The sequence below is a fragment of the Salvelinus sp. IW2-2015 genome, linkage group LG15, assembly GCF_002910315.2.
Source record: "Salvelinus sp. IW2-2015 linkage group LG15, ASM291031v2, whole genome shotgun sequence".
NCBI classification, from domain to species: Eukaryota; Metazoa; Chordata; class Actinopteri; order Salmoniformes; family Salmonidae; genus Salvelinus; species Salvelinus sp. IW2-2015.
In genome coordinates, this window is record NC_036855.1 from 13,506,415 (window position 1) to 13,527,899 (window position 21,485).

The 21,485-nt window shown below is 40.6% G+C and overlaps 2 protein-coding genes across 4 annotated transcripts; both read right to left on the reverse strand.

Moving 5' to 3' along the window:
* Window positions 1-8: 8 nt before the first annotated feature.
* secisbp2 (SECIS binding protein 2) lies at window positions 9-9,953 on the reverse strand. 2 transcript variants are annotated; one of them, XM_070446944.1, is made up of 19 exons: window positions 9,640-9,953; window positions 8,908-9,047; window positions 8,487-8,679; window positions 8,297-8,372; window positions 6,071-6,294; window positions 5,887-5,977; window positions 5,668-5,792; window positions 5,353-5,496; window positions 4,001-4,108; window positions 3,796-3,894; window positions 3,463-3,595; window positions 3,130-3,293; window positions 2,692-2,845; window positions 2,539-2,591; window positions 2,381-2,499; window positions 2,054-2,274; window positions 1,632-1,786; window positions 1,285-1,450; window positions 9-999 (listed from the first exon to the last, which is right to left on the reverse strand). In XM_070446944.1, exons 1-19 carry the CDS (start codon window positions 9,646-9,648, stop codon window positions 878-880), a joined length of 2,496 nt encoding a protein of 831 aa, XP_070303045.1. In that variant the 5' UTR covers window positions 9,649-9,953; the 3' UTR covers window positions 9-877. The 2 variants fall into 2 exon arrangements, with proteins under 2 accessions (XP_070303045.1, XP_023857448.1); XM_024001680.2 differs by having other exon boundaries at window positions 2,381-2,591.
* Window positions 9,954-12,303: 2,350 nt separating this feature from the next.
* On the reverse strand, window positions 12,304-21,161 carry mfsd10 (major facilitator superfamily domain containing 10). 2 transcript variants are annotated; one of them, XM_024002746.2, is made up of 13 exons: window positions 21,053-21,161; window positions 17,406-17,577; window positions 16,793-16,889; window positions 16,429-16,532; window positions 16,065-16,223; window positions 15,657-15,845; window positions 15,317-15,431; window positions 13,822-13,933; window positions 13,575-13,683; window positions 13,364-13,454; window positions 13,222-13,269; window positions 13,018-13,107; window positions 12,304-12,883 (listed from the first exon to the last, which is right to left on the reverse strand). In XM_024002746.2, the coding sequence occupies exons 1-13, from the start codon at window positions 21,067-21,069 to the stop codon at window positions 12,780-12,782; spliced, it is 1,407 nt and encodes a 468-aa protein (XP_023858514.1). In that variant the 5' UTR covers window positions 21,070-21,161; the 3' UTR covers window positions 12,304-12,779. The 2 variants fall into 2 exon arrangements, with proteins under 2 accessions (XP_023858514.1, XP_023858515.1); XM_024002747.3 differs by having other exon boundaries at window positions 17,406-17,573; window positions 21,053-21,142.
* Between the last annotated feature and the right edge of the window lie 324 nt (window positions 21,162-21,485).

Genomic DNA, 21,485 nt, shown 5'->3' on the forward strand with positions numbered 1-21,485 from the left:
ACTTACATATTGTAATTGCTTTAAACAAGAATAACTGATTTGTTGTACAGCTTTGATCATTTTGATTTGGGGGCGGTTTTACTGCATTGACACTAGTCCCATTCAAAATGATTCATCAGAAGGAATAGACTGTAAAAACAATGAACATAAAAAAACATCACTTCAGATCATTATTGATCACTGAACCATGTTATAAAAAAAATGCTATTAAAGTATTGCACATGAATGTCTTTATTACAAGAATGTAACAAAGTAAATTGACAAAATTATATCAGCTTCATTAGGTATTGACAATTATTTAAAGACAAAACATTGTCTCTTAAGAATAAAATTATAATTTAGTTTGGCTAATATCAAAGACCAAAGTTCATATCAGTGTATATGACAGCAGACATTTGTTGACTGGTGTAGCCTCACTGAATCTCAACCTTATACAGTAAGTACACACATGATTGACAAAGGAAATAATGCCTAATTTGAACACAGGCAAACAAAATAGTTTGTGGCATTTCCATTGGTTCAGAAAAAAAACTGGACCTCATGTCGCTCATCTAACATTCACAGATAAAGTATACTTTGATTCTATTTTATATAGGCACATTAGGTAAATAAACCTAGCTCAAATTGTTCTGCATACTCAATCATGGAGCAGTGTAAATAAATGCTGAAGGGTCACTTCTAGTGATTGGTTTGGTCCCAGGAAATAGATCAATTTTGATCTGTCAGCATCTGAAATGGCACAATATTCCCTATAGGGAATAGGGTGCCATTTGCGATACAACATCATGGGGTTAATCGTGCTATAGTGTGCCATCAAGTATTTCCTTCAGGACTGATAGTCAGCGCTGGCATCAAGTGGGTTTTTAGGCAGTCTCCATCAACTCTTCTCATCCATCTGTTCTTCACAGTCACTGGCCCTGGGGACGGAGCTAAACTGCCCCTCGAAGTTTAAAAACTTGTGATTGCATTCCTTCTCCAGCATTTTCTTCCACAGTTTTACTGGGGGAAAAAAGGATTTAGAGAAAATAAACAAGATTATTGAGCAGTCCTTCATTCAGTTAGTACCTCACCTTACATAAACTAAGCAGAGAAACAGGCTTGGTAAATACCTGTTTTTCTTATCAGGTAAGACACAATTTACACTAACTGTTCTAAGCCCAGATCAGGCCACCCATGCGTCGCCAGGAAATGTTTGAAGGAGATTCCAGTCATGGCAGATTCCACAAGTATTTAGCGTAATGTAAATAGCTTTTGACAGTCAGTGAATGGAACTTGTTCACTTACTGTACTCTGGCTCCTCTAATTCTGAGCAGGCTGGTGGAGATGGCAGTGGCCCAGTGCTCAGCTGGTTCTCTTGTTCTCCTTGTGATGTCAAGTCCAAGTTTTCTATCATCACCTCATAAGCTCTCCTCGCCTCTGACGACAGCTCAATCATTTTGTGGTAATGGTCCTGTAGAATCAAATACAATCCGTAACCACATCCATGCACGCACCACTTAAGTTTCAAGAGAACAATTCTCTGGTTTGTATCATGCAATATGTGACTCAAGTCTCCAACATTGTATCATTAAGACTAAACAAAAATGTCCAGCAGCACTTACTAAGCCTCCAGTTTTATTGAATGCCCATACCTGTGCTCCATCGTAGTTGAAGATGCCCACAAGACTGACAGGCACAGCTTTGTTGACACACCGGCCCAGGGCCTTCCTGGAGAGGGCAAACACAAAGGGAACGCCCTGCTCCCGACAGGTGTCAATGATGGTGTGGAGAGCTTCATCCAGACCGCCTGTGGAAGAGGGAATACATGATCCTTAGCATTGTGCACTGTAAACACTGAAAAAAGGGAAAAACATGAGAAAAGATCTTTGGATAAACATTCAATTTTTTCTCTACTTACATTACAAGGACTGGGTATTGTCATTTTGTTCTTGCATGTACAATATAAACACAATGAAAAGCAACAATTCTAAGAGCCAATGGTGAGAATGCCCCTGGAATCTGTCTACACAGGAAACCCAGGTTGTAGAAGTTAAGTCTAATGAGTATACTGTACCTTTAGATTGGATGCGTTCACAGTTGGGGGAGATGACAACACACTTGACCTTCCTGAGTTTGAGGTGTTTGAGGACCTCCCGGAGGCCCATGACCAGACGCCTCTTCATGCGGGCCTTCATAGGGTCTTTCTGGTACAGCCGGTCCTGGAAGCGCACCAGCTCTTTCAGCAGGTTGGTCACACACTCATCCACATCTTTACTCAGCACCTGGCTGCAGTAACTGGGAGACAATATTTAAATGGTGTGTGTGTCATCCAGTATGGTTAAGAGTATATGTTTAGAATCTTATCTTGTCAGTGTAAGAAATGGAAACCATGATGGCTTACTCTCTGAATTTCCTGCTGTGGATTTTGGGTTGAAAGGGAGGGCAGGGCTGTGGCTGAGACTGATTGGTTGGCTCTTCAGTCTCCTCCGTGTCCGTCTCCTTCTCAGTCTCCTCCGTCTCCTCCTCAGTCTCCGTCTCCTTCTCAGTCTCCTCATGTACTTCTGACTGCTCCTCCTCAAGCACAGAGGGGCTAGTAGGGCTGCTGCTTACATCTGAAGTATCACACACACATTACCTCTTACACTTAGTCAGAAATACTTACACCAAGTACATTTCCTACTCTAAAAATGATGAAGTGAAGTTGTGTCTGACCTGTAGAGTCACGCTGTTCCTGGTCTATGCCGATGGCCTCACACAGCTCCTCTGTTATGTCGCCGGACATCTTGGATTCTTCACTTGAAAAGGGCAGTGCCCGCTCCTCCAGCAAACGGTTCTGTTTCCTGTCTTCCCTCTCCTTGAGAATCACCTGCAGATTGAACAGACAAAACAATACTGGTAAAGGGCGGCAGTAGAGTACGGGACTATAAAAACATATTGAAAGACGGATTGGTCTAAAAAAAACATGCAAAAGTAAGGCTTATCAAGCATGATCTCGTCCAATAGCAGTGCACCATTCAGCAAAGCATTCAATAGGGCAAAAACATTTAATCACAGAAAATGTTTGTGGGAGTAAAGAAAGTCAGAGTAAATCCAAGCTAGGGAATAACAGTCCATACATATTTCCAGATAGCTGGGGTCTGAGAGACTCACCCTTTTCAGTGGTGTGGGTTTCTTAGCTTTGGGAACCTCTCTCTGCTTGCCCTTCTTTACCAGAGGGCTGGTCGAGTCCAAGGGGTTGTGGGCTATCTTATCCTGTGTCCATGGTTTCTTCTGGATTAGTGCATTCTTATGGCCGACAGGTAGCGACCCACCAACTACATAGTAACAAGTGTCGAAGATATGTTAGAATAGCATGATACAAAATGTGGATAGCAATGTGTACGCATTGTATCATCATCAGTGCTATTTTTCAAGCACTTTTCATTTAAAAGTTCCATGAGTAAATAAAAAAAAAAGACAAGTGTTTTTCTGCTGTAATATAACCTGAGAGGATGACCCCTTTGGTGTCCTGCTTGTCTTTCTGAGTTTGCTGTTTCTTCTCCAGAACCGCCAGCATATTCCCAATATCCAGCTGCACAGGGACTTTGCTCTTCTTCCCACTTGTCTTCTCAGCTTTCTGATGAGAAGGTTTCATCATTTACAAGAATAACCATTTGGACAAAGTTATACAACAACGGAGGTTGACTTTTAGGCTATATTGCTCCCTTTTAGCCCATTTGCTCTTCTAACATCATGAACAGCGTCTGTACAGAATAAGCCAGCCTGAATCAGATTTCAATATTTTCCTATAAATCATGAGTAAAGTTCAGTGCTGACCTGTCCCTTCTTTGTCTCTGAAGGGAGAGCTTTTCCTGTTGTGGCTTTGTCCTTGTTTTGGTCACCTGGCTGGAGTGCTGTTCCTTCTCTGTGACCCTCCTATACCAGAAATAAAAATACATGATTATGTATTGATTCAATTAAGTTGTAATTTCACATATAATGCTTCTGGTTTGTATTTTCAAGAGTAATGTTAATTCCATACCTCCTTGTTGACTAGTTTTGCCATGTTGCTGAACACTAATGAGTTGTGGCCTTGCACTCTGCCTAAACCAGCGAAGGCCAGAGACAAGTCTGGAAACTCTTCTTCATCCTAGGAGGAAAATAAACAGTCAACAAATAAATTCAATTGATTTAATACTAAATATCATCAGCGTGGGGTTTTAGGCTCAGTTTCTGTATAAGCACTGTAGCAACTGCTGTTGTAAAAGGGGCTCTATTAATAAATACATTTGATTTATTAAAAATAGGGCAGCGCACAATTGGCCCAGCGTCGTCCGGGTTAAGGGAGGGTTTGGCCAGGGTAGGCCGTCATTGTAAATACGAATTTGTTCTCAACTGACTTCCCTAGGTAGGTTAAATAMATCAACATTTTAAAAATATGAAAAAAGGGAGGTCTCCTGAAGTGTTTTAAAATATCCCTCTTTACAATGGAAAGCACTTTGAGCATATTATTAAAACATAACTATACAACTCAGTGTCCAGTTTAATAGGTACACCACCCCATTCACAAAAATAGTTCGCACCAACAGTGAGTCACGTGTCCAGCTATATAAAGCAAGCAGACAGAGGCATTCAGTTACTGTTCGATTGAACGTTAGAATGGGCAAAACAAGTGACCTAAGCGACTTTGAGCGTGGTATGATCATCGGTGCCAGGCGCACTGGTTCCAGTATCTCAGAACGACAATTTCTAGGGTGTACCAAGAATGGTGTGACCAATAAAACAAACAAAAATCAGTCAGCGGCAGTCCTGTGAGCAAAAACATCTCGTTGATGAGAGAGGTAGGAGAATGGCAAGAATCGTGCAAGCTAACAGGCGGGCCAAACACAGGCAAATAACGGCACAGTACAACAGCGGTGTGCAGAACAGCATCTCGAAACACACAACTTGTCTGTCTTTGTCACAGATGGGCTATTGCAGCAGACGACCATACAGGTTCCACTCTTATCAGCTAAAATAAAGAAGAAGCGGCTCCAACACTGGACAATGGAGGAGTGGAAAAACATTGCCTGGTCCGACAAATCCTGGTTCCCGTTGCGTCATGCTGATGGCAGAGTCATGATTTGGCATAAGCAGCATGAATTTATGGACCCATCCTGCCTAGTGTCAATGGTACAGGCTGATGACAGTGGTGTAATGGTGTGGGGATTTTTTTTTTCTGGCACAGGTTAGGTCCCTTGATACCAATTGAGCTACGTTTGAACGGCACACCTTGTAGAATCCATGCCTCCGAAGAATTCAGGCCGTTCTGGAGGCAATGGAGGGACCGACACGGTACTAGATGGGTGTACCTAATAAACTGAGTATATGTACATGAGCACTGACTTATTGCACCTCAAACTTGGGTGGCTCCTGATAAATGACCAGGTCCTCAGACTCCTCTAACGCTCCACCTTCACCCGGCATTTTGGATTTCTTCTTCTTCTTCCTTTTCTTCTTCTCAGAGGCTTGTTCTTCTTGCTGCACAGATGTTTCCTTCTAATTAAGGACAAGAAAAAATGTCAAATTCTCTTCAAAAGTGAAAATGTTGGTCAACTTAATTTCTACCTCCGCAAATCTTCAAAGCTTAAACATATCAGTTTGAGAGCAAGGGGGCACTTTAGCTAGATCGAGATGTACAGTAGGATTTGCATCAAGCACACACAGTACCTGGGAGGGAGTGCCATTATTGACTGTTTTCTTGGGGATTACTTTCTTTGGAGGCTGGGAGGCCACATTGGCCCAGGAGGTCACTGCTAGGCCACTGCTCTGTGAAACTGCCTCCACAGGCTGACCTGATTGGGTCAAGTACATTGATTATTTTCTTAATGGCGTATAGCACAAACCATTACATTACTTTTGAATGCTAAATGAAAAAAGGTCCAGTACCTTGTGCGATAGTCAAGGATGCATCACTATTTTCACTGGAAGCGGTGCATCGACTGGGGTCCTGTCTTTGTCCTTTTCTTACTGGTGTAGTCTACAGATCCAAAAATCACATGGCTTTTCTTAAGATAAATGTTATTTCTAATTTATGAAATTATGACAGCATGCTATAGCTCAGTAGACCTACCTTACTAGTGGATACTGAGCTCTGATGATGGGGGGTGAGGGATGGTGAAGCTGATCCCCAGCAGGTTCCAGGTTTCTGTGGGGCAGGAAGTGCAGGACTGCCGGGTGCCAAACCACCCAGCTCTGGGAATTCAGCCATTTTCACCTCAAACGTGACAAGATCCACCTGGGCAGGTTCAGATCTCTCTGATGACTTTGTGGCAGATCTGGTCCCTCTAAAACCCCCTGCAGACAAAGCAAATAAAACACCACTAAAGACAACAAAAAAAAAAAGTTTTGCAAATGGAAGAGTATATACAGTGCATTCGGAAAGCATTCAGACCCTTTCACTTCTTCCACAATTTGTTACGTTACAGCCTTATTCTAAAATGATTTAAATATTTCCCCCCCCCTCATCAATCTACAGACAATACACCCCATAATGCACAATACCCCATAACAAAGCAAAAACAGGTTTTTAGAAATGTTTGCAAATGTATTAAAAATAAAAACGGAAATATAACATTTACATAAGTACTCAGTCTCGACTCAGTACTTTGTTGTAAAAGTTTCTTTGACAGTAATTAGAGCCTAGAGTCTTCTTGGGTATGACGCTACAAGCTTGGCACACCTGTATTTGGGGAGTTTCTCCCATTCTACTCTGCAGATCCTCTCAGGCTCTTTCAGGTTGGATGGGAGTGTCGCTACACAGCTATTTTCAGGTCCCTCCAGAGATGTTCGATCGGGTTCAAGTCCGGGCTCTGGCTGGGGCACTCAAGGACATTCCCGAGACTTGTCCCGAAGTCACTCCTGTGTTGTCTTGGCTGTGTGCTTAGGGTCATTGTCCTGTTGGAAGGTGAACATTCACCCTAGTCTGAGGTCCTGACTGCTCTGGAGCAGGTTTTCATCAAGGATCTCTGTACTTTGCTCCACTCATCTTTCCCTCGATCCTGACTAGTCTCCCAGTCCGTCGCAAAAAAAAAAAAAACATGCCCACAGCATGATGCTGCCACCACCATACTTCACCGTAGGGATGGGCCAGGTTTCCTCCAGACGTGATGCTTGGCATTCAGGCCAAAAAGTTACATCTTGGTTTCATCAGACCAGAAAATCTTGTCTCACAGTCTGAGAGTCTTTAGCTGCCTTTTGGCAAACTCCAAGCAGACTATCATGTGCCTTTTACTGAGGAGTGGCTTCTGTCTGGCCACTCTACCATAAAGGCCTTATTGGTGGAGTGCTGCAGAGATGGTTAGTCATTGTTAGCGGGCGATGACGGTGGCACTGTATTATCCTCAAAGCGGGAAAAGAAGGTGTTTAGTTTGTCTGGAAGCGTGACGTGGGCGTCCATGACATGCTAGCTTTTCTTTTTGTAGTCCTGTAGACCCTGCCACATACGTCTCGTGTCTGCGCCGTTGAATTTCACTTGTTTGATTGCCTTGGAGGGAATAATTACACTGTTTAACTACACTTTCACTTTGATCTGGCCTGTGTTAAACAGCATGAGAGGTCATGTGTAGATGCACTTGTTTTGAGATCAAAGCAAGAGCTGCATGTAGCCACGTGAGCACATTTGTTCACATCCTTTGCTAGTTAGTGAGAGTTATTAGCCTAGTTATAGATCATTTGTAGTCAGCAATGGGGGAGTGGTTGCTTCCTACAAGAGCACAAAACAAGTACATTTCTAGACATCTTTGAAAAGCGAGTCAGGTAAAGAGCTTTTTTTTGTCTTAAAGGGGCAGTATTTTGAGACTTCTTGAATAAACGAAGTAGTCAATAGGCAGAGGGCATCATAATTTGTCTTATTCTCTGTAATAGTAGTATAGGAATAATAATTCATTTAATTTTGTAAAGTGGTTTATTGCATCAAACAACATTTTCAGTCACCTCCTTGTCAAGCCCTGCATGTTTTTTTTTTCAAGAGTCTCATGGAATGTAGGACTACATTAAACACCACACATTGGTTGCTACTGTAGGCTGGATGATAGAACAGCTATTTCCATGTTAAAATGTTGTGGGATACATTTTCTCCATTCTTTTTGATGGTAGGCCACCCTGGAAGGCCTAAATTATGATAAAAAGGCACAGTAGCCTACTTGACCACTGTCTGAAACTGTAACTTATAGCGGGTACAGCCTCAGTGTTCACAGTAAACGCGTGCTGGAAGTTGCACAATTTGAGGGAACATTGATACCTACCATTAACAAAACATTATGAATATCTGTGCGTTATATGCAACGTGTGTGATTACCTCTTCCTGGTGCATCCAATGATGTCCTGATCATGTTATTGTCCTGAGAACCAAACTCAGAACTAGATTTTGATGCCTGTGAAGTTGGGGGGGAATAAGTTGAGATATATGAATACACATTAAAATACATTTGTTTGTATTAAGCTATAATCAAGTTTGGTTTCAAAGTGGTCAGTATAATTAAACAGACCTTTGTCTGCTGATCACGTATGAGTCGTTCTCCAGGTGTGTATGCACTGGTTTCAGTTGTCCCTTTGGTACGACGGCTGCTGATGTAGCCATGCTTGCTCTGTGCGTCTCCTCGCATACCATCAGTGATTGATGGCCTCTGCCTGGGGCTCTTTCTCGAGTCCTCACCTGAAGTAGACTTACCAGCCTGATGCCTGGATGGAGATTTAGAAATTAACGAGTTCACTCCACAATCACGTTAGCTACGGAATCTGTAATAAACTAAAGACAAATGGCAAAAAAAGCTATGTTTATTCTTTATGACAGAATTTACCAAATAGTTTACCATTTATAAACACACTACCCGACACCAGCTCCGGCAAGTACTTGGTTTAGAGAAATGTATGGAAACAATTAAGGCAAAATAAATGAATTAGTCCTACCTTCTAGAACCTTGATCTAACAGATAAAGGTTTGGTAGTGTCAGGGGCAATGAAGTTGTCAGTTGTTTAGGGGCCTCCAATCTCCCTTCCTGCTGGACTTTTGGAACAAAGGGCTGGACTGCAGGTGACAATTTGCTCTGCTGCAATATACCAAAGCAAATAAGAAATTACCCAATAATATTACATTGAAATTGAACTAACAAGGAAAGATATGTCTAAGTTAGCGACAAGTGTACGTGAACACTAGCAGGTAAGGGAAGTCATTTCAAAGCCAACACAAGTGTAATGGCCAAGGACATTGGGTCTGCAACGTCACGAATACACACGTTAGTTTAACAAGTCAGTTAAAACTATCTCGGCTTCCAATTGTTAGTGGCGCCAGTCAGGGATACAGTAGTGCGCCAGTGCCTACCTAGCCCATCCACTCAAGCTCAATTTGTTTGTTATGGTTAGCCTAGCTCGTGCACATGTAACGGTACTAGCGACTATCAATCTTAGCTAGCTAACTACATAACGTTAATCATTCGGCGTGAAATAAAATCGTCGAAGTCGAATTTCATGATAGTCATGTCCAATCAAACAAACTGACAACTGGCTGGCATATGGCAGTTTAGTATTACACAACAGTTGCTATCTAGCAACCTGGTTTCAGCAAGCGAATGTAGCTAGTTARCTACTTCGCTTGGCTAGCTATAGGCATTTCTCAATAACAAACCGCATCCTTAATCTTACCTTGTCCATCTCCTGTTTCGTGATTGCCAGTTGAAGTCAGATGGTCATGTTTCCGTCGTGTATATATATATGCACACAGTTAGCTGACTACACGGTTACTGTACAAACATAGCATGACATCGGTTGAACACAACTCTCAGGCAAATCAGCTGTGGAAAATTTGAGCACCCAGAGTGCACATGATGTAGCACCAAGCTTCAATAGTGTGCAACTGCAGCCCGCAATTCGGGGCGTTCCTCACACTGACCATTCTACATGCGCTAGCAGAGCTAATAGGCTGTTTTCATGTTATCCAGAGCGTTGGTGACTGAACTCTGCTGCTGACAACAATTTAATCACGCTTCTTTGCCGACGTTTACTGACACCGGCCATATTGAACGTTCGTAAATTAATCAGTTATTCTGCGCTCTGGCACGCTCAGACAATAGTGCTCTGAAATCGGAGTAGACAGACAGAATTAACAATGTCCATTGAGAACGCACAACGACTATACCACTTATCTAAGAATGACATGAATAATCAAATCAATAAACGTTGGGTAGTTAGATTGCATCTAGTTAATATACTGCCTGGCAAGTTCGATGTATTAGTAGCCAACTAACCTTGTAACAGTAGCTAACATACCGTTACATACTGCTGTAATGCAAACAAAAACAATTAATAATAATAATACAAAAATATAAATAAAATACTGCTGTAATTCTATGCGGTTCGCAAGGATAGCGTAGCTAAGAAATTGTCAGCCAACATAACGTGTAACTTATTTGAAAAGTGATGACTTTATTACATTGCTCAACATTTATTAACATTTGTCATAATTAGTTAAAGCAATGAACTTGTATCCGCTCTCGTAGGACTTCCGCTGCATATTTTCCGTCATTTACTTCAAAATCTGAAAAGCCACGCCCATTTTGTGAAGAACGGCATTATAGTCCATAAAAGCACGGAAATAGTGTCCACTGCTTATATTTTTTATTAACAAATCATTACAGGAAGTACATGTGGGAACACAAGTATATATAAATAATATACAAAGGACAATTGGTCTAGGGGGTACAATATCACATTACATAAGGACCTTAAGGGACATACATACACATATAATTCTAACAGCTTTTTTTTGTTAGCAGAGTATTTAATTGTCTTAAAATATAGTTCAATAAATGTTTGTAAGTTAATAAAATGTGGTGTTTTGTTTGTAAATTTACATTTGTGAATATGAAATTTGTCCAAAAGAATAATGAAATTAAGTACATAAAATTGTTTCAGCTTATTTCTATCGTAGGTAAAGAATCCAAGCAGTACATCTCTCCACAATAGTGTAAAATCTTCATAAATGTGTTCAATTATAAATCTACTGATGTCTTGGTGTCCACTGCTTGTATACTGCTTCGTATACTTCGTATTTTGGGGAATTTAGTACGACATCCGGGAACTTTTGGCATACTAACTATACACATACTATGACCAATAAGGATCCTATATACTCAATTAAGTCACTAATTGTACAGTTAGTATGACTATTCGAAATCAGCTTAGACCTGTGTGTTAATTTAACTTCCAATTCAGAACCAAGAAGTCAAATCAACAACACCAAGATAACAGTTGTGTTTATTAAACATTTCAAGTTTTGATAACTACAATTAATTACACTGTCTTAACTTAAGCCTACACGAAACACAGCCCTTATTTTAAGTGTTTCTAAAATCCCCTATGGAAAAAATAAATGGTGGAAAAACAATTGTAACTACTGTATTTCCTTGTTTGACCGCTAGGTTTTATGGGTATTATGACTCAKACTGTTGTACTCTCTGCCTCAGAAGCAAGTTTATATGTAAAGTTTACATTATTTGACCGACCAACAGGTACAGCAGTGCCCTCACCTGTACGTTTATCATTAGTTACTACAGCCACAGTCATAAACCCTGCCTATCTTCCTAAAATGTGATTTTAAACCTAACCATACTGCTAACACTAACCATCAATTACGAGCAAACATTTTTGTTTTCATACATTTTTTAAGTGGGAACGAGGATGTTTCGTGATCATTGTGTGGTAAATAAGAGTATATTGCATAAAGGGCAAGGCAACACAATATCACACAAACTCAGAGCTTTTTTATTTATATATCTAAATAGTAGAATATAGATAGATATTTTGAATAATCTCAATACTGATACTACATTCAATTGATTTAAAAATACAATTAAATCATAACATTATTTTAACAGCTCATTGATTTACTTTTCTTAAGTAATAAACAAATAGTACCTCAAATATATTTCCATAGTGTTACTCAACAATATTAAGCATAGTATTATAACAAACAATGTCTGATTATCTAGAGTTCTATTACAGAAATCTGACAGAAACATTAGCATATGCAAAATAAGTCAACATATACATTAAAAGGTAGAGACTGATTGCATGAGCGAGTCCTAAATGTCGTTATTGAATGTATTTTGGATGCTGTCATTTCATTGGCTACAAGATACTTTGTCACATTGAGAGAATATTTTCTTTCTTTCTTTAACACTGGATATGACATACTTCAACGGTATAACATCAGAAACCAAAATACAAAGCCAATTTGACATGGGAAGGCTTGTTTACACTGAGCTGCACTGAGGTCGGAACCCAATCATGGTTACATTAAGACACAGTGGAGCCGGCGCGAGATGTGGTCGGAAAACGTACCTCAATGCAGGGCTGGGATATGTGACTGTACTCCAAATCCTACCTTTATCAACACTGCTCCATCGAGAAGATTGAAATACTGCTAGTTTTACGATAGTGGCTGCAGTGGCTACTGCTAGCTAGTATGAGGAGGAAAAGGGTGATTGCAATCCGACCTCAGTGCAGCTCAGTGTTGACACGCGTAACGGTATCTTCTGCCAAGGCTTTGTGGTTAGAGAGAAGAAAATACATGGACTACTTGTAATAAAAAAATGTAAAAATATTACCACAATTTGTCAATGATAAATGTACTTATTTTCTCATAGCTTGCATTCCAAGCAAATGTAAACAAATGAAAGAACAATGAACAAAACAATATCAAAGCTGTCTAGAGTATCTCTGAAACCGTCTGTCGTGGTAAAACCCTTTAACGCTCCTGTGTTAAGGCTTGTTTAGCACCCTCTTCACTCTTGTTTGAGCCCTCCCAGTCTTCTCAGTAAAACCAGAGGTATGATGAAAGAAGTTGAGCTGATAATGAAGCAGGTCTCTGCTCCAGCAATCCAGTAAACTGCAAAGCAAAAAAATAAGACATTCAGCAGAAATGTTATGAAATTCTAATTATTTACAAATCACAGCCTTTGACAACTGACATCATACTTTTCTGCCCCCTTACAAAATGTGACATTCAATGCAGAAAGTCACCTGAGGATGCCACTATGGGGCCCAGTGCTCGAGCCAGGGCTCCTAAACTACGTAGGATTCCCATCACTGTGCCCTTCTGATTGGCCGAACCTAGAAGAGGAGTTTCATGTTACACAATGACACAATGATTCGATTTGTGTGTGTGTGTGTATCTAAGAGAGAGCGAGTGCATAATGGTTATGCTAGTACAGTTAGAAATCTTACCATGATCTGAAACCAGCGTTGTCAAACAAGGGACAACAATGGCAGCAGCTGTGACAAAGAAGATGTTTGAGTAAAGGAAAATCACCTCAGGGATATACTTAAGTTTGTTTTTTAAATGACCTTTGAAGATATGAAAACTTACCAAATGAGTATAAAATCAAACCTATGTAAACCATCTTCAAATTCCATGCCAGTCCAATGAGAGCAAATGCTGGAATCAGTAATAGGATTGCCTAAAATACATTAAGAATACTGACTTTGGCAACATTTTCTATACCAGAGCTAATCTTGACTATTTAAAAGATTTCTTGATGCTGATTTCTTAGCCATGTAGTAATGAGTACGATATTTACCAGACGAACAGTCCTGATGTGATGCCCTGGTTTGATCCTACGGGCATATCCTCCTTGGATCAGTGCCATGGTGATACCCATGAAGAAGAACATCTTACCCTGCTGCATGCTGCAAAAATTGAAGAGTATCGTAGCACAGTTGAAGGAGTTAAGGTAGCCTCTTTTTTGGTTGAACAGATTCTAACAAATTGGAGTGTAGGGAGCTAAATAGACTCAAGATTGACCTTCTTTGTCCCTAAACCCATACCTTGTAAACTGGAACCGTTGATGGGTGAGGAAACTCAATGTAAACTCAAGACCAGAGAAGAGGAAGAGATATGTGAAGTAAACGAGGCCCAACACTTTCAGGTTCTGCATTTCTGTTGTCCAAGAGAAAATAGACAGGGACAAATAAAAACGGCTTTGTGGTACATTTCAACACAATATTTTGGTTATTATGAAGTACTTTCAATAGATTCTTGTCCATCTTACTAAGCATAAATCTTGACAAGATATACATTATTACAGACTAGCGGGTCTTTATATATTACTGTATATTCATAGATATTTTATACTGAACAAAAATATAAACACAACATGTAAAGTGTTGATCCCATGTTTCATGAGCTGAAATAAAAGATCCCAGAAATGTTACATGTGAACAAAAATCTTATTTCTCTCAAATGTTGAGCACAAATTTGTTTACATCCCTGTTAGTGAGCGTTTCTCCATTTGCCAAGATAATCCATCCACCTGACAGGTGTGGCATATCAAGAAGATGATTAAACAGCATGATCATTACACAGGTGCACATTGTGCTGGGGACAATAAAAGCCCATTCTAAAAATGTGCAGTTGTCACACAACACAATGCCACAGATGTCTCAAGTTGAGGGAGCATGCAATTGGCATGCTGACTGCAGGAATGTCCACCAGAGCTGTTGCCAGAGTTTTGAATGTTCATTTCTCTACTATAAGTCGAGGCGACTACATCCAACCGGCTTCAACAACTGCAGACCACTTGTTTGCCGACGTCAGCGTTGTGAACAGAGTGCCTCATGGTGGCTGTAGGGATATGGTAGGGGCAGGCATAAGCTACAGACAACGAACACAGTTGCATTTTATTAATGGTGATTTGAATACACAGAGATACCATGACGAGATCCTGGAGGCCCATTGTCGTGTCATTCATCCGCCACCATCACCTCATGTTTCAGCATGATAATCCACGACCCCATGTCACAAGGATCTGTACACAATTACTCAAAGCTGAAAATGTTCCAGTTCTTCCATGGCCTGCATACTCACCAGACATGTCACCCATTGAACATGTTTTGGATGCTCTGGATTGACGTGTACGATAGCGTGTTCCAGTTCCCGCCAATATCCAGCAGCTTCGCACAGCCATTGAAGAGGAGTGGGACAACATTCCACAGGCCACAATCAATAGCCTGATCTATGCGAAGGAGATGTGTTGCGTTGCATTAGGCAACTGGTAGTCACACTAGATACTGACTGGTTTTCTGATCCACGGCCCTAGCTTTTTTTTTTTGGTATGAAACAAGATGGATATCTGTATTTCGTTGGGTGAAATCCATAGATTAGGGCCTAATGAATGTATTTTAATTGACTGATTCCTTATATGAACTGTAACTCACTCAAATCTATGAAATTGTTGTATGTTGCGTTTATTTTTGTTCCGTGTATATAGATTGTCAATTATTTCATACTGTACAAATACCACATAAATCAATATGTACTCACTCTCTTTAGAGGGTGGGTCCTCTGTCCTTGTGAGGGCAGAGAAATGGAACAGAGCCACTGGGTTGAGAAGATCTCCTGATTCCTGGATCCCAGAGGTCACTGAGGAAACCTGGGTCTGAGCAGATACCAGTCTTTGTCAGAAATAATAAACAGAAATGCTTACTAATATGGATTAATCACTGTGTATAGTATCATTGCAATAAAACATTACTGGGAGAAGATAATAGAGAGTCACCAAGGCTTTTACTTTCTGTGCAATGAAGCACACTGCCCAACCCGTGATGAGTTTCGAGTGTGCCGTTTTCAGTTTCTCCTAAGAGGTATACCAATGAAATCGCACCTTGTTCTGCTTTGGCAGGGTCTCTGGCAGCATAACAATGATGAAGAGTAGGTCAGCAGCACTGAAGACCAGGGCCAGTACAGCTGGGCCATGGTAGAATACCTCCTCCTTACTGGAGTTAATGGCAAAGTAGGCCCCCATCAGTGGGCCTACCGTGAATCCCAACGAGAAGGCAATTCCAACCATCATCTAACAACAAAATATGCATTGCCAAATTAAAATAATGCATACACGAGGCCTAAAGAAAGACCAACTAGTGTATTAGTGCAATACAGAGCAGCATGGTCCGTGGTTAATCATACTCTTAAATTATCAATCTCCTTTCAATTAAGATCTTTCAATCCTGAATGGCATATACTGTACTGTATGTCTTTAAATCATAGCATGAGCTTGATGCACAGTGCTTACCATTCCCTTGTTTCGTGCCTTCGGGCAAGGAAGGTCAGCAATCATGGCAGTGCAGAGGCTCACATTACCCTTGCAAATACCCCCAATCACCCGAGACAAAAGGAACATGCTGAAACTACAGGAAACTGCCCAGACTGCATAGGAAGACATCAATCCCAACTGGAACACAAAAAAAATACAAATTAAAACCATATCAAATCAGGCTGGCAAACTGGGCAAATAACACACCGAAATGGACGGAGAGTTGCCCAAGATAAGTACTGATATGTTAACCAGTTTCATAGCCATGTAAAAGCAATAGAAATATTCTTAAATGGCAAGTCACTTATTTTAATCAACTACATTTCTATAACATTGCACAAACTGTGGTAAGAATGAGTAGCGGTTTTCTGCCGTAATGATCCGATGCAGCCCCAGTTAAAGGGGACGACACGAACTGCAGCAGAGAGAAGAGTGATCCAATCAGACCTGAAGAATAGAATGTAGAGAGCATAATCTGTGATTATGGTCCTTTCTGGTTGAGCGTTCGGGCAAATTTTAAGACATAACACAATATCTGATCAATTTTAAGTCACACATTTTAATACACAGACACCACACTATTTCTGGCATTCACAAGACAAGCTAGTATTTTGAACGATGCCATTTGTCTAAATATATACATCAAAATATCTTGCTCAACTGTAACAACCACATGTAGTTAAATAAAGTGTGTTGTGTTACTGTACCTCCAAAGAGGACACTGTTGTATTTTGTTTCCATCGGAACTCCGACAGCTTCCCTGAACCAGTCCACAATGCTCTGTAGTGACTGATAGACACTGTCCTGTTAGGGGGAAAACGTGAAAATATTTTTTGCAAATGAGTGCAAGATCTGAATCTGATAAATTTCACACACTCGATCAGCTGACAAGTTTGTCATTTTGTTACGCTGTCTCATGGAAAAGTTGAATCACACAAAGCATGCCTTGTCCTCCCTACAGTGAGGCCCCAAATTCTGTGTACAAAGAAACCCATCAAATGTCAGATTCTGGAGTTGGCATATTACCAAAATGGAAAATTGCATTGATAACCCAACATTATTGCAAATATAATGCTTGTCTTTCACAATATAGTACAATGAAATTAAAGTATTTAACTAATGATGATAATGATGGGGAGGAAAACTATTTAGATTTTAAGAGGGGAGCTCACATTTACTATTAGCAGACATTGGCCGTGTTCCAGATAATTAAAAACCGTGACGACCGTGATGCATCATGGGTAACTTTAAAGTTGGCTGAAATGTTAAACTGTAATAAAAAGGACAGCTCACTGAGCTCAGACAAACATAAGCACTTACCTCTGTTTGGCCATAGTGGTCCAGTATAGATGGGAGGAGAGGTAGGATCAGGGTGAATCCCAGTAAGTCCAAGAGGAGGGCAAAGAAAACACTCTTGATGACTCTTGAGGAGCCAATGGCCTCTTCAGATCCCGTTTCACTTGACATTCCTCCTTTCTGATTAAACTCCTTCCTTAAACAAAAACACGGAATGCATACATGGGTGTCAGCGCCTAATGGAGATGTTAATACGAAACTTTTTGAAGACGAAATGGCACTGAACTACTACCCGGATAGCGGGCAGTCCTCAAAACGGGATATAGTTTGAGATACCCCAACAAGAACAACCATGGTAGAACAAAACACAACCATGTATCTTATGTCTACCATTTATGAAATGGATGGTTGTCCAAAAATATGACTGCAAAAGTGGTTAAATTGATAGCTCGTGACACCCCTTAAACTAACAAAGTGCAGAATAATGCCTGGCTGGAGGGAAGATGGGCCACATGTAAACCAATATCGCAAGCTCCCATATTGCAAATATTAGAAATTTAAGTAGTCAGTTCAGTTGTCTGCACTATATAAACAGTGCATATTTATGATGAATGTAAGCTTTACTTTTTGGTATCTGATTAATATACAAAATACATGCAGTTACACATCTTTTGATGTTGTGGCTATTGTAATCTAAATCAGCTCTAAGACACTGAAAACTGTCTTTTTTTGTTCAGTCAAAGGTTCCTCTGTGGATTTTATTTGTTCAGCCCATACTCTTGCAATTTTCACTCCAAATCCAATATGGCATCCAAAATCCAATTTGGCTGCCTCAATACCATTAAATGGTGGTTTAATCACCTGTATATATGCTTTAAAATGAGACATCTTTCAGATTTATGCACTGTTATGACCTGTACTCTAGACTATTTTTGTGCAATTCAACTATGTTGGGAATCCAATATACCTACACTATCTCCTTTGTCTGGATATAGAAAAGACAACAGACAGCTTAGCATGGCAACACCAAGTACTCAAAGTCACAAGCCTCTAAAGATCAAGGAGGCAACTCGGGGGCTCCAATGAAAGGAAAGATAATCCAACCCACGACTCCGACACCCTCTCCCTAGCTCAACAATTTGCCCCCATGGTGTACCTCCAGGATAGGGCTCTAAAATCACCTCCTTATCATTTACAAGTGAGCGTTGATTCATGGCTAGTCCGATATGGGTGCCTGAATCTAACATGACCTGCTGGCTCACTGCATTCATGATGCACATTTTTTATTTATTTAACCAGGTAGGCTAGTTGAGAACAAGTTCTCATTTGCAACTGCGACCTGGCCAAGATAAAGCAAAGCAGTTCAACAACACAGAGTTACACATGGAATAAACAAACATACAGTCAATAATACAGAAGAAAAAGTCTATATACAGTATGTGCAAATGAGGTAGGATAAGGCAATAAATAGGCCATGGTGGCGAAGTAATTACAATATAGCAATTAAACACTGGTATGGTAGATGTGCAGAAGATGAATGTGCAACTAGAGATACTGGAGTGCAAAGGAGCAAGATAAATAAATAAATACAGTATGGGGATGAGGTAGTTGGATGGGCTATTTACAAATGGGCTATGTACAGGTGCAGTGATCTGTGAGCTGCTCTGACAGCTGGTGCTTAAAGCTAGTGAGGGAGATATGAGTCTTCAGCTTCAGTGATTTTTGCAGTTCGTTCCAGTCATTGGCAGCAGAGAACTGGAAGGAAAGGCAGCCAAAGGAAGAATTGGCTTTGGGGGATGATCTGGTGCACTCTTATGCTGTTCAGGTTACGCTGGCACATTGCTTTTTCCAGAAAATCATGTCCACCATCCTGACGGTCTGCCCTGGAGTTGCTGTAGATGTTGACATTATGGTGTATGGGGAGGATGCAACCACACATGATGACAAACGCATAAGGCAGGTAGGTAGGTGTTCACTACAATGAACCAACACAACTTGACAAGAAATGCCAGCAACTTAGTGGGCCTTAACATGTCATAAGAATTGCAGCTCTCCAATGTCAATGCCATCCTAAATCTCCCAGTCTGCTGCCCTGAAGGGTATACTACAATTTAGGCTAGATTTATTTAACTTTTATTTAAGCAGGGAGTCATGCTAAGACCCAGTCTCTTTCGCTGATGAGCCCTGCATGACCACATCAATAAACAATTACACTATACATACACTGAACAAAAAATGTAAACACAACATGTAAAGTGTTGGTCCCATATTTCATTAGCTGAAATAAAAAAATCCCAGAAAATGTCAATACGCACAAATTTGTTTACATCCCTGTTAGTGAGCATTTCTTCTTTGCCAAGATAATCCATCCACCAGAGAGGTGTGGCACATGAAGAAGCAAATAAAACACCATCATTACACAGGTGCACCTTGTGCTGGGGACAATAAATTGCCACTCTAAAATGTGCAGTTCTGTCACAACACAACGCCACTGATGTCTCAAGTTGAGGGAGCATGCAACTGGCATGCTGACTGCAGAGAATTTGGCAGTGCGTCCAGCCGGCCTCACGTGTAACCACGCCAGCCCAAGACCCTCCACATCCGGCTTCTACACCTGAGGGGGGGGGGGGATGCTGAGGACTATTTCTGTCTGTAATAAAGCCCTTTTTGGGGGGAAACTCATTCTGATTGGCTGGGCCTGGCTCCCCAGTGGGTGGAGCCTATGCCATCCAAGGCCCACCCATGGCTGAACCCCTGCCCAGTAATGTGAAATCCATAGATTAGGGCATTATTTATTTCAATTGACTGATTTCGTTATATGAATTGCAACTCCGTAAAATCGTTGAAATTGTTGCGTCGATTTTTTTGTTCAGTACATATACACAATACATAAAAAGCAAACAAAACAACAAAAGCAAAACACTATCATATCAAATAAACATTATTCAGAGATGAAGTTATCAACAATGTCGTGTGTAATTGCGGGCTATTCTTTGGGTGCTGAAATTGTAGTTTTTGATAAAGACGTCAGAGCTCCAGTCTGCCCACACTAGTCGCCGCTCAGCTCCACGGTAAAATCGTGGTTGATTTTAATCGGTTAGGGAAATGCTTGTTTACATCCTTATTCAGTCGTCCTCGCAGGACGGTGGATGTGCAAGTCTCTTCACAGAGAATGAGTTAACGACGAAACAAGGTGGTGAGGCAAGACAATGTTCGAGGAAGTAGGAAAAAATATAATTCCATTCATGACCGAATAAACTCAAAACCTGACTACATTTGAAGATTGGAATTATATGGATATTATTACGTGTGACAGACACATGACATTAGACAGATAGGTGTTAACCAACTTTGTAGGCTTAGTATATGGATAAAATGCGTTTTAATAAAGTACAACTCAAAAGGTTACAATGTATCGCAAATGGAAACAGGGGTATACATTGCATCCTAAAGTAGTGAGCAAATTAATTCAGTTATTGTAATCATAGTTTGTTATAGCGGAATACACTCAATGATAACATCCTTGACTAGGGAAAGAAGTGCAATAGTTTCTGATGAACTCCAACGGTTATTCAGAAACTTCCTTCACCATGGAGTTGAGTTTAGTTGTTACAATGTGATCAGCCATGCATGGAGATTCCCCATACATTTTTCATATGCATTGTACTTACCCTAAATCCAGTGGCATATCAATTTGCGAGCAGCTTGCTTTAGGGTTGTGAACTCATCTGATTCTCGAAGTCTCCAACTAACTGGACCAGGAAGCGGTGTCTTGTTTCATTTATCATTTACGATGACAAGAATGTGACGTATACGCACAGAAGCAAGGCCTTCACTGATCAATGCATGGGTCAGTTCTATGCGGAATCTTTGCGACGTCATACCTTACCCTAATCCTTATCATTTTACATTTAAACTTCAATGGGATAGGGACGTCCCAATGAGCCGCTTACAACCGCGCATGTTTAAACGCCCTGCGCCCAGTTTCCCAAAGGCATACATTTCGTTAGAACCATCGATCTCAATGGTTCTAACGATTAACTTAGCCTCAAGATGCTTTTGGGATACTGGGCCCAGCTATGAACACAAACTCTGGCTACTTAT

What these genes read in the sequence shown, in the direction of transcription:
- secisbp2 (XM_024001680.2), bottom strand. An exon ending in CAAAACTAGTCAACAAGGAG is followed by an intron (nt 3,895 to 4,000) that starts GTATGGAATTAA and finishes TTTCTGGTATAG; the next exon opens with GAGGGTCACAGAGAAGGAAC. An exon ending in CACAGCAGGAAATTCAGAGA is followed by an intron (nt 2,275 to 2,380) that starts GTAAGCCATCAT and finishes ATTGTCTCCCAG; the next exon opens with TTACTGCAGCCAGGTGCTGA.
- mfsd10 (XM_024002746.2), bottom strand. An exon ending in CCCTGCCAAAGCAGAACAAG is followed by an intron (nt 15,432 to 15,656) that starts GTGCGATTTCAT and finishes GTATCTGCTCAG; the next exon opens with ACCCAGGTTTCCTCAGTGAC. An exon ending in TTTGATTTTATACTCATTTG is followed by an intron (nt 13,270 to 13,363) that starts GTAAGTTTTCAT and finishes TCTTTGTCACAG; the next exon opens with CTGCTGCCATTGTTGTCCCT.